Source organism: Nyctereutes procyonoides, unplaced genomic scaffold, assembly GCF_905146905.1.
Source record: "Nyctereutes procyonoides isolate TBG_1078 unplaced genomic scaffold, NYPRO_anot_genome, whole genome shotgun sequence".
Taxonomy (NCBI): domain Eukaryota; kingdom Metazoa; phylum Chordata; class Mammalia; order Carnivora; family Canidae; genus Nyctereutes; species Nyctereutes procyonoides.
In genome coordinates this window covers 73292592-73304875 of record NW_026575125.1, presented here as the reverse complement: position 1 = coordinate 73304875, position 12284 = coordinate 73292592, and the positions used below count along the sequence as shown (strand labels likewise).

Genomic DNA, 12284 nt, shown 5'->3' with positions numbered 1-12284 from the left:
TGCATTTAGAGAAAATTAGGATATAAAGTCTACCTCAAGGAAAATGTACACAAAAATGCACACATTATACATATACACCACTAGTAGCTTTAAAAAGGAGCTAACTGTAAAAGAAAACTATATTTATATTGGAAGGAAATATAGGCAAAACTATTCCAGTAAATGTGGGATGTACAGACTGTTCTAAATAAATAAAAATATAAAAGTTCAGTAGAAAACATTGACAAAAATACTTAAAGAAAAATTAAATTACAGATTGATCAAATATATCACACTCCTCCAAAAAAACAAGGGTCAAGAGAAACCATTGAGCATTTGAGTTCAACATGTGATATTAGCTATATTTCAAGTGCAGCTAATGAGTACCATGTACAAAGTGCAGCAAGTCTATAGATAGAAAATGAACTTGCTATTCTCTCACACAAGTAAAGTAATTTTGGTGAGAGAAGAAACCAGTCCCCACTTCCCCATGTTGTTAAAGTAGGCCAGAGGACAGTTTCCTAAAGGCAGGAGTATGTCCTGAGAAGGAACCTGGGGCAGAGGCTTGCTCACAAGCACCAACACCCACCTCCCTGCTCACACACAAGGCACCTGCCATAGGGGCCCCAGTGAGCTGAGGGCCCCTGAGTGAGTTAGAGTTTCCTGGGAGACAGCTGTGCCTCAGGAGAAGCTTCACACCAGGGAGCCACAGAGGGGATGCTCAGCTGGGTGCATGAGCATCCCAGACATGCCACACAGCAGCATGAGAATGGAGTGATAAATGGTGCTGGGTTAGTCTGTTATCCATTTGGGGGAAGAAGTAAAGTTGGACCACACCTCCCACCTTGCATGAAGGTGAATTCCAAGTAGATCTGTGAGACAACCCTTGAAGTGGAAAAGCGTGAAGGCGAGGGCGGGGCAAGATGGCGGAGGAGTAGGGTCCCCAAGTCACCTGTCCCCACCAACTTACCTAGATAACTTTCAAATCATCCTGAAAACCTACGAATTCGACCTGAGATTTAAAGAGAGAAGAGCTGGAACGCTACAGAGAGAAGAGTTTGCGCTTCTAACAAGTACAACTCGTTTTTAGCCACTCTGCACTGAGCAAAATGACTAGAAAGAAGAACTCACCACAAAAGAATCAGAAACAGTCCTCTCTGCCACAGAGGTACAGAATTTGGATTACAATTCGATGTCAGAGAGCCAATTCAGAAGCACAATTATAAAGCTACTGGTGGCTCTGGAAAAAAAGCATAAAGGATTCAAGAGACTTCATGACTGCAGAATTTAGATCTAATCAGGCAGAAATTAAAAATCAATTAAATGAGATGCAATCCAAACTGGAGGATCTAACGACGAGGGTTACTGAGGGTTATTCATTTAAGACAGGCAGAAACTGAAAGAATATGTGACCACCAAACCGGCTCTGCAAGAAATATTAAGGGGGGACTCTGTAAAAGAAAGAGGAGGACACCCAAAGAAATAATCCACAAAAACAGGGACTGAGTAGGTATTATGATGACACTAAATTCATATCTTTCAATGGTAACTCTGAACGTGAATGGGCTTAACGATCCCATCAAAAGACGCAGGGTTGCAGGGCTTCAGACTGGATAAAAAAGCAAGACCCATCTATTTGCTGTCTACAAGAGACTCATTTTAGACCTAAGGACACCTACAGCCTGAAAATGAAAGGTTGGAGAACCATTTACCATTCAAATGGTCCTCAAGGAAAAGCGTGAAGGCATTAAGAAACCAAACCATATAGGAGGGGCACCTGGGTGGCTGAGTCAATTACGCAGCTGCCCTTAGCCCAGGTCATGATCCCGGTGTCCTGGGATCAAGCCCCCACATCGGGCTCCCTGCTGGATGGGCAGCCTGCTTCTCTCTCTTCAACACTTTTGCTCTCTCTCTCTCATAAATTAATTAATTAATTAATTAATTAATTAATTAATTAATTAAATATTTTTAAAAAGGAAACCCTACAGAAGACTCTTTCTGTAATCAGGGCATGAGGGAGGGCATCCTAAGCCACACACAAAAACAAGAGGCAATAAGGGAAAAGCAGTCTTCCCTCAGGGGGAACAGGAGGCCAGGAGCAAAGAGAGGAGGGAAGTGACAGAGGCTGGGTGGGGTGATGCATGCAGCATGAGTGGCAGACAAGGGATTGATTGGCCAATCCTCTGCAGGACTGTGCTGGACTATAGTGAGGCACCCATCTAAATCCTAGACCAAGGGAGCCCCCAGAAGGGATCCTGGGGCCAGTCATGGCCACAGTGGTCAAATTCTAAGCCGAATGGTGCTGTGGTGGCTTAGACATAGGCTTGGTGAGGGCTGTGCCTATCTGTGGGTGGCACACATCAAAGTGAGGGGATGGTGGTTGAAACCGGGCGAGGAGGCAAAGTTTGAGACTGGATGTATGCGGTGGGAAGCTGGATGTCTGCAACCTCCTGTGTGTGCACTTATTGGGGGCCAGGTGAGTGTGGGGGTTAAATCACAAAATCCCCAGGAGAGGTAGCAAGCTGGGGAGGCACTGGGAGTTAGTGTGCAACCAGTACTTACAGGCACCAAATGTAGATGTCATCAGGAGATGAAAAGAAGCAAAACCAGGTCTTTTCTGGAGCTGGTAGGCAGTCTGTGGGAACTAGGCCCCTCAGAGTGACCCAAGAGGCAGGCTAGGCTGGGGTGGGCCCCATCAGGGCAGGGCACTTCCCCACACAGTGTGACAGCTGCAGCTTTGATGACCTTGTCAAGTGTTTACCATGGAGAAGCCCAAAAAGAATCTGTTAGTTGCAGCAGGCAGGTAGGCAAGTTTGGTGCTTGGTGGTCCCATGCTGTTTCATTTTGAATTAGGTATGGGAGGGGGCACCATGGTCTTCCTGGTGCTGATAGCCTCTCAATGTCTTAATCAGGACCTGACTGGCAGGCCTGCTCCCGAATCCCTTCCACTGGCCCTAGGGCTCCTGCCCTGGCACAGCAACCAACCAAGGGATAAAGGGCAGACCGGGGGCCTGAGCTACCAGACAGGGGAGTGTTTGGGGGAGGGCAGGGCCAACAGATGCACAGGAGGCTCTTGCCTTGGGCCAAGACCACACCCTGGAGGCCCTTGGATGCCAAGGCTTGCCTGTGACAGACAGTTGCTCAGGAGATGAGCAGAAAGTCTCCAAGGCCCTCCCTGGGTTAGAAGTCAGCTGTGGCCTAAAAGTGCCAAGTGCCTGCCTTGGAGATGGAGGACAACTGTGCCAGCACTCAAATGGAGATTTGGCAGAGCACAGAGGAGCAGGGAAGTGCCTGTTAATTTGGGACCCCCAGCCAGGAGGAAGTAGAAAATCTCCTGCCTTTGTGCTGAGGTAAAAGAGGTGTCTGTCGCTGAAGACAGCAAAGACCAAAGCATGCTCCACTGGGACAGGTGAGTGTGGGAGCTGCCTGCAGAGCAAACTGACTGGAAACATTGCCCAGTCCACCTGAGGCTGGCTTGGGAGAAAGGGGTGGTCGCATTAGCAACTCTTAGCAAACATGACAGGACCCAGCAGTCAGCAGAGGAAGCCCAGGGAGGGTGGCACCCAGCGTGTGTGTGTGTGTGTGTGTGTGTGTGTGTGTGTGCGTGCGCGCGCGCGCCCTGCTGGGGGTGTGGCGTCACAGCAACCACAAGTCACATGCTGGCCATCTAAGGTGCCAGTGCCTGGGAAGAGGCAGTGTCCCCACTGCAAGTTAGAAGACTCCCCAGAGATGGTCCTGGGAGCTGGCAGACAACCACCCGCACTTGCTAGTCAGCCCAAAGTGCGGGGCAGATGGGTACAAGCTGAAGAGTTGTGATCTACCCGCAACCCAGACCCAAGGAGAATGGAGGAAAAAATAAGACTATGGTCTGTGTGGAGGAGAGCAGTCAGAGGGCAGAGCACACATACAGTGCTGATGCCCAGGGCACAGGGCTCAGAGCAGCATCCCAGCGAGACAAGGAGAGGGCAATAGGCACAGAGACAGCACTGCCTAAGGGAAGGGAACCTGGCTTTGGTGATGCAGGGACCAAGGGTTGCCGGGAGGGGTCTGGCAGTGCTGGGAGGGGTGGCAGCACGAGTCGTCCGGATCCACAGAGTGGTTCTGTACACAGGGCTGGGTTCCTCCTTTCCTCCAAGTGGTGTCAGGAGCTTGGATGGGGGGAGGGGCAGAGCTGTCTCCCGATGGACCAGCCATAGCCCTGCCAGGAACCCCAGCGTCTGCCTTACCACCCTGATGGGGAGTTCATGGGGAGGGGGGTGCTTCACTGGCCCCTTCTTGGATGTCACTAAAGGTACCGGGGAGAGACCAGAAAGGAGGCTTCCCCAAAGGAAGTGGGGCCAACCCTTCTCACTCTGCCAGGGATTTGGGCTTGGGGCCCCAAGGAAGGGAGTGGGCCTGGAGGTAGGTTTAACAGCTGCTTCGCAGGACAGAGAGAACTATACCACGCAGCAAGGGACAACCGTCATTGCCATTCTTGTGCATTAAATGCACAGAGGTGCACTGCTGAGTGGTCCCCAAGGCTGTGCAGACAAACCCCAAGGATACTGACCTTCTGTCTAGGCTGGCAGTTAAGGAAAGGCATCTTCATCGAGGGATTGCTCTGCTCCAGGCGCCAGAGTCTGAGTCACCTGCTTCACAAGTGCTGTCTCCTTGAGTCCTAATTCCACACAGCCCACCTCTGCTCCCTTGCTTCCGCCCCCAGCCCCCAGCCCTTTCTTGAGGCTTATATTGAGCCATGCAGCCAGCCTCTCCCCCTGCCTCCTAGGAGCACTGAGAAGTATGCACCTGTCAGGGAGCAAGCACCCTACTTAGGTCGCATTGGTTGCATATTTTTGTCTTCCTCTGCATGTAGACTGTAAACTCAAGGACAAGTTCCATGTCTTGCTTTTGTCAATCAAAGCACACAACTTTATTGATGATACATACAAACATAGGCTTGGGTGGGTGAAGTTAAGTCAGTACAGCACAGAGAAAGGCAGTGTACTTTTTGGATCAACGGGTTCACCATCCATCACCTCGCAAAGGAGGAGTAAAGGAAAAAGAATTCAACCTAAGCAGCAACAGATGCATTTTCAGCACGAGCCCGATATGCGTCTGGTCTCCCCAAAACGGTCCAGCTTAGACAGGGAGACCAGCACAGGCAAGGCATCCCTCGCGATGCTCTAATATGATGTTCTGTAGCCACAGCTGGCAGCTGAAAGGATCCCTTTGCCACACGAGGAAGGCCGCAAGGGAGTCACTGACAATGCACGTTGCCTGCAGACTGACTGCAAAACCAAGGAGTCACTCAAAGCTCTGTGAGAACCCTTGCCTGGCCCCTAAGAGTGTGGTCCTCGATTTAGCAAGTGTAACTTTCACCCCATGATGTGGTGATTGGCTAAGGCTGGATCTCCGATGGCATCCACTGCAGATTCTCTGCATGAGAACGACACGAGTGTGTGTTCACCAGAAGGGTTTTGGGTGGATTCGGTTCCATTCTGTTCGAGGTGGCCATTTAAGAGGCCAGGGTTTGGGGGAGAACCTGTCTGTTGGCGTTCCTGATAAAGAGGGACGTGAAGGAGAGCAGCATTTGGGCCCCCAGCAATTCCCCTGCCAAGACAGGCTTTTCAGACAAACCTATCAACAGTTTCAAAACCTGAACCTCAGCACATTCACTTCCCTCTGATATCAAAGGAAACTTCACGTCTGAAACGGACTTGGCAAGCATGTTATTAATAACTGTCATGCTTATTAACAAATTTAATCCGGCCTGCTGCAGAAATGAGTTGCAGCAATGTGACACAGTCTCCCGACACACTTCATTGACGTACATCTTAATCTGGCCCTGATTTTCAACACTTGCATTCAAGTTATCCAGAGCCTTCTGCTTAATAGCAGGGAGGATCGTGTTTCCAACAATGGAGAGGTTGGCCAAATGACTATTGATATCGTGGCTAAATGAAAACCCAGCATCCTTGAGCTGAGCAAACCACATTTTTCCCTGAATGAAAGGATGCCTGGAGAGGTCAAGAATACAACTAAAAGTTGTTATATCTTCAGCGTCACCAAAAAACAGGTAATTTTAGTTGGGGAAAGGTTGATTCTCTTTTATTCATACAGTGTCCTCCTGGGAGGCCCCATGTTCTTACTACGCATGGTTCATTCAGCCTGATACCCTGGACTTATCTTTTCCTAGATCCTTAATTGTCCTCATCTTGCGTGATGTTCCCTGCTCTGCTCATCTTTTAGTGTGGTTTCACCCTTCTCTAATTAGTGAGTAAGCACTTCAGTAAATTCTACCCCTGACCTCCAGATCTGTTTTCACTAAATCACCTACTTGAGCACATCCAACGTATGCAAATCACAGAAGTTCACCCTCTTGCAAATGCTATCTAATTGTGGTGATTGCTAGACGTTCGTTTCCTAGACACAAATTGTGCTAACTGCTATCCAATAGGGCAATGCAAATACATAGATATTTTATCTGAGTTTCCTCAGATGGATATGTCAACACTCAGAATACAAGGATATCAATACCTTTCTTTCCTCACCAAGGGTCTAAATTTTCAAATGTTTCTTCTTTGGCTTTTTCCTCCTTTATATTCATTCCCTCTGCTTCCTCTATACTCATTTCCCCTGTTTCCTCAGAGGTACAACACTGGACTTTTCCAGCACCAAAGTAAGAAGGAAGGAGACCAAAGGCTGGGAGAGGAAGATTCTGAGTTACCTCTGGACCTTGTATCCTGACTTGGATATCTCTACCCTCCACTGGTTATCTCCAGGATATCACACTCTATAGAGCAATTTCCTTCCTTCCTTGCCTAAATTTATGTCTACAGTTAAGCAAGAGAGAATGGGGATCGGTAGATGTACTAGCACATAAGTGCCCTCTCCCTAGAGTGAGAAATCTAGTTTTCAAATGTCTCCTATTTAGATCTCAGGCACACCCTCCACCCTGTGTTCCAAACACTTTTATCACCCCACCCCACTCTCACCCCCAAATGCTTACTTTTTCCATTTCCTTGCCCTCCAGCCTCTCTCTTGACCTCGTTTATCTCCCTTCATATGCCCACCTTCCCCTCATTTTTGCCCCATTGATTTTGTTGCTGCTTCTTTCAGAGCCAAAAAGGATTGAGATTAAGCATTGCTTTTTTTTTTTTTTTTGAAGACAGACAGGGTTGGGTTGAGGAATGGGCTCTGGTTGCAAGTTTGCCTCTACCACCCCCCTGTGGCAGTTCAAACTCCAGATTTCCTTGAAGAAACACTTTAGTTTTTACTGTTTCATAGCCTTTTTCTCTTTCTTTCCCTTGAGATGTGCTGCCCTCTACAGACAAACAAGGAAACCAAAAGATAGCGGTTGGTGAAGATTTAGTTCTGGGTGGGAAACCACAATTCTTAGCTTTTATGGATTCAGGACTCTGTCAAATGATTCTCACTTTTCTTTTTTTTAAGATTTTATTTATTTATTCATGAGAGACACACAGAGAGAGGCAGAGACACAGGCAGAGGGAGATGCAGGCTCCCTGTTGGGAGCCTGATGTGGGACTCGATTCCAGGACCCCAGGATCATGACCTGAGCCAAAGGCAGACGCTCAACCACTGAACCACCTAGGTGCTCCCAATTCTCACCTTTCACTCTTGTATTCCAGCATCAACTCTCCCCATGACCCCGTCCATCATCTAGAGAACTAAAATGAACTAGTGGGTAACCTGGGGGTGTAGGGAAACCCGACTCTACCCCTTCAGGTCTCTGCCTCAAACCCCACCCTGACCCCAAGATTCCCCAGATAATGTTCATTCTCACACCAACCCGAACACAACCAGAAAATTTTCTTCCTTCCTCACTCAGCTATGAACACATCTCTCTAAGTTAGACAGGGAGCTGATGGAAAGACCAAAAAGACCACCTCTTCACAATTCTTGGTAACCTGAAATACACATCACCAATGAGCTATGATCCCCTTCCACCCAAGTTCCCCTTCCACCATCAGTGATTCAAGAGTGTGCCCACTTCTCACCCTTCCCCTAGTGCATCAGACCTGTCATCCATTTTTTATTTGCCACTCTTAAAAGCCAAAAGAAAATACATTTCCATTGTGTTAAGATTTGTCTTTCTCTAATTTTCAGGGGAAAAAATTATCTTCTCATGGAGCAACTATTTATACTTTTTTTCTTCTTCTAGAATACAGGAAGCAATAAATAGCTCATCTCTTCACTCCCTCTCTGCTCAGCCACTAATATCCATCATGTCTCTTGGATCCAGGAAAAAGCAGATTTCATGAAATAAGGCATGAAAGGGAAATTTGAAATATTTATTTATTGTCTCCACTCATGTGTCTTGGAAATACTAGATTTTTAAAAATATTTGTACATGATTTCATGTGTTTAGGGAGTTTTTTTGTGGTGACTTTTGTCAAAATGACAAAACTGGTTATTGCTGAGGATAAGATTTAAGACAAAACACATTTTAGCTGCAGTGCCAACTGTTAAGGTCAATAGGACACAGAGATAAACAAATCTGTCTCTTGGGCAAGATCACCTGGCTTTCCAGATAGACCCACACAAGGCAGCATTTACCTTGCTTAGTTTGCTACACTCCAGGCCCCAAATCTTAATTTTGTCTTCAGTCCAAAAATATGCACAACTGATGACCTTACACACAACAGAAATGCATGCATATGTTCACCAAAAGACATATATAAGGATGTAGCACTATTCATAATAGCCCCAAACTGGAAATATTCCAAATATCCATCAATAGTAGAATAAATAAATAAGATACATTATATTCATAAATAGGATTTATATTCATAAATGGCAATGAATATCATACATGCAACAATATGGATTAACCTCACAGACTATGTTAGCAAAAAAAGATACAAAAGAATATATACCATGTGATTGTACTTACATAAAGTTTAAAGAACACACAAAAAATTAATCTATGGTGTTAGAAATCTGAATAGTGGTTACCCTTGGGATGTGTTATTGGCTAGATAGGGGGATGGAGGAAGCTTCCACTATGAGGTTAATTTTTTGTTTCTTGCTCATTTTATGTATATTTACTGAGATGGACACTTAAGATTTGTAGAATTCGTTGTATATTTGGTATACTTTAACAAAAATTTACCAAAAGGCCTCAATGGTGAGTTACAGAAATGGGAGATGAGTAAATGAAACCAATCTTCCTGCTGATCTAGGTACCTAGAACCAAACATATTTTTTGACTTCCCTGAGGGCACTAGAAGGCTAACAAGATAGTTAGGACTAACTGGATCAGAATAGGATTGGGGGAACTTGAGCTTTAATGTAAGGTCACTTTTCCCAGTGTACAGTTGTTGAGAGGCTAGGCAGAATTTTGGACAGCCTCTGAAGGCTAGGGAGACAGATATTGTAATCAAAATCTTGCCTAGAGGTGAACCTGATAAAGCCCAGTGTCTTTTAGATTGTGATGTTGAAAAAGCTGCACCTCAGAGTCAGAATTAACAAGAGGTAGACAAGCTGTCACAAGTATATCAGTTTAATTTTTAATAATCTCAATCACTGGAAAGTAGAATAAGCTAATCACAGAGTGCTAACACTCCTACATGCCTAACAGCACAAATATAAATTTTCTTTGGAGGGAAAAGATGTCATTCTCAAATTATTTCTGAAGTTTTATAAAATACAATATTTGACACATAATAGAGAACAAACAAATACACAAGAAGACAGGACAAAATTAACAGAAATCATCAGAAATGATAGACAATAGAAAAAGACTCATTGGGGCCTCAGATATTAGAGTTGTCAGACATAGATTTTAAATAAATACACTTACTATGTTTAAGGACATAAAGCACAATATAGAGGATTTTTACAGATAAATGGAAACTATAGGGCAGCCCGGGTGGATCAGCGGTTTAGCACCGCCTTCGGCCCCGGGGCGTGATCCTGGAGACCCTGGATCGAGTCCCATGTCAGGCTCCCTGCGTGGAGCCTGCTTCTCCCTCTGCCTGTGTCTGCCTCTCTCTCTCTCTCTCTCTCTCTCTCTCTCTCTCTCTCTCTCTGTGTGTGTGTGTGTGTCTCTCATGAGTGAATAAATAAAATCTTTTAAAAAATGGAAACTATAAAAAAGCATAAAACAGAAATTCTATGGGAATCCCTGGGTGGCTCAGTGGTTTAGCGTCTGCCTTTGGCCCAGAGCATGATCCTGGAGTCCCGGGATCAAGTCCCGCATCGGGTTCCCTGCATGGAGCCTGCTTCTCCCTCTGCCTGTGTCTCCGCCTCTCCCTCTCTCTGTGTCTCTCATGAATAAATAAATAAACTTTTTTTAAAAAAAAGAAATTATAGGGGATCCCTGGGTGGCGCAGCGGTTTAGTCCTGCCTTTGGCCCAGGGCGCGATCCTGGAGACCCGGGATCGAGTCCCAAGTCGGGCTCCCGGTGCATGGAGCCTGCTTCTCCCTCTGCCTGTGTCTGCCTCTCTGTGTGTGTGTGTGTGACTATCATAAATAAATAATTTTTTAAAAAAAATCTAGAACTCAGAACCAACTAGACAGCCAGGTTTTGATGGGCTAATATCCTGGAGAAAAGAAAATTACAAAGAAATTAAATGAGCAGTCTGAGTTAATTTTCTCCTTTACGCATTCACCAGTTCTTAATAGGTATAGAACTAGAAGTAAAGAAGCCAAGTAGAAAGAGGCAATTGAGAGACTGGGAAGATAAAGCTTTGGCAGCTTCAAAGTACAGAGAAAAATTTTAAAAATGGAGTTTGGGGACTTCCAAGATTGAGGGAACTGATAAATTCCCCAGGTTGTCAGAACCCCTGAAGGATTACACCTTAGAAGTAAGAGTGAACTGGAAATAGAATAGATCTGACAAAGATTGAAATCCAACCTCAAAATAGTTCAATTCTTCATTCACTTAAGCTAATTTACTCTTATACTGCCTTTGCAAAGCAAAAGAAAATCCTCTACAAATAAAGAAAATGTCATCTCAATTTTCTAGAATTTTCATCCATGTTCAACATTCAAACCGAACCATACCAAGAGACATGACAAATGGAAATTATTTTTAAAAGGAGAAAAAGAAACCAAGAGAAAAAAAATAGACAAAAGAAATAGACCTATAGGAGATAAAGCTATTGGATGTATCAAGCATAGACTATTTTTTGAAGATCTTATTTATTTATTCATGAGAGAGCGGCAGAGACATAGGCAGAGGGAGAAACAGGCTCCCTGTGGCAAGCCTGATGCGGGACTCGATCCTAGGACCCCAGGATCATGCCCTGAGCTGAAGGCAGCCACTCAACCGCTGAGCCACCCAGGCATCCCACAGACTTTGAAAGGAAGGGGAGGTGGGCTGGGGGATGGGGTGACTGGGTGACAGGCACTGAGGGGGGCACTTGACAGGATGAGCACTAGGTGTTATACATTGGCAAATTGAACTCCAATAGAAAAATATACCAAAAAAATTAAAATTATGATTAATATGTTCAAGAAAATAGATAACAAGGTGGACAATTTCACCCACAAACTGAAATGGGGGAGGAAGGAATAAATGGAAATTTTAAAACTAAAAAATGTAATAGCGACTTTGACTTTCAGCTCCAACATGTAAAGAGCTTGGAAGTCCTCACCACCCTCCTCACAATAAGAAAAAATGCTGAACAGATAGAAAATCAACAACTTTTCTAAGATCTGTCAGAGAACTGAGGTGGTAGGGCAAACCAACACTCCCAAAATCTGGAGATATAGGCAGAATCACAGGTAAGGTGAACTTCCTTGAAGCACAAGTCTCTGGGGCCAATAACTACTTAGAACACTTAAGTGATGGGGCACCTGGATGGCTCAAGGGTTGAGCACCTGCCTTTGGCTCAGGTATTGATCCCAGGGTCCTTGGGACTGAGTCCCGAGTCCGCATCGGGATCCTTGCAGGGAGCCCACTTCTTCCTCTGCCTATGTCTCTGCCTCCCTCTCTGTGTCTCTCATGAATAAATAAAATCTTATTTATTTATTCATGTGTGTGTGTCTCATGAATAAATAAATAAATAAATAAATAAATAAATAATAAGATTTTATTTATTCATGAGACACACACCCACACACAGAGAGAGAGAGGCAGAGACACAGGCCGAGGGAGAAACAAGCTCCATGCAGATCCTGGGTCTCCAGGATCACGCCCTGTGCTGAAGGCAGCACTAAACCGCGGAGCCATCCGGGATGCTCATGAATAAAATCTTTTTTAAAAAAGGACACTTAAGTGATAAATTTGATGAACTGCTAGACGCTGAGTGTGTACTAACTTAAGAGTGCAAATTCATGGCTGAGCATTTGGGGGGGGG

General features: G+C 45.3%; 1 protein-coding gene across 1 annotated transcript; it reads right to left on the bottom strand.

Moving 5' to 3' along the window:
* Positions 1-4858: 4858 nt before the first annotated feature.
* LOC129517990 (protein ARMCX6-like) lies at positions 4859-7610 on the bottom strand. The gene is made up of 2 exons (XM_055338064.1): positions 7588-7610; positions 4859-5996 (listed from the first exon to the last, which is right to left on the bottom strand). The coding sequence occupies exons 1-2, from the start codon at positions 7608-7610 to the stop codon at positions 5474-5476; spliced, it is 546 nt and encodes a 181-aa protein (XP_055194039.1). The 3' UTR covers positions 4859-5473.
* Between the last annotated feature and the right edge of the window lie 4674 nt (positions 7611-12284).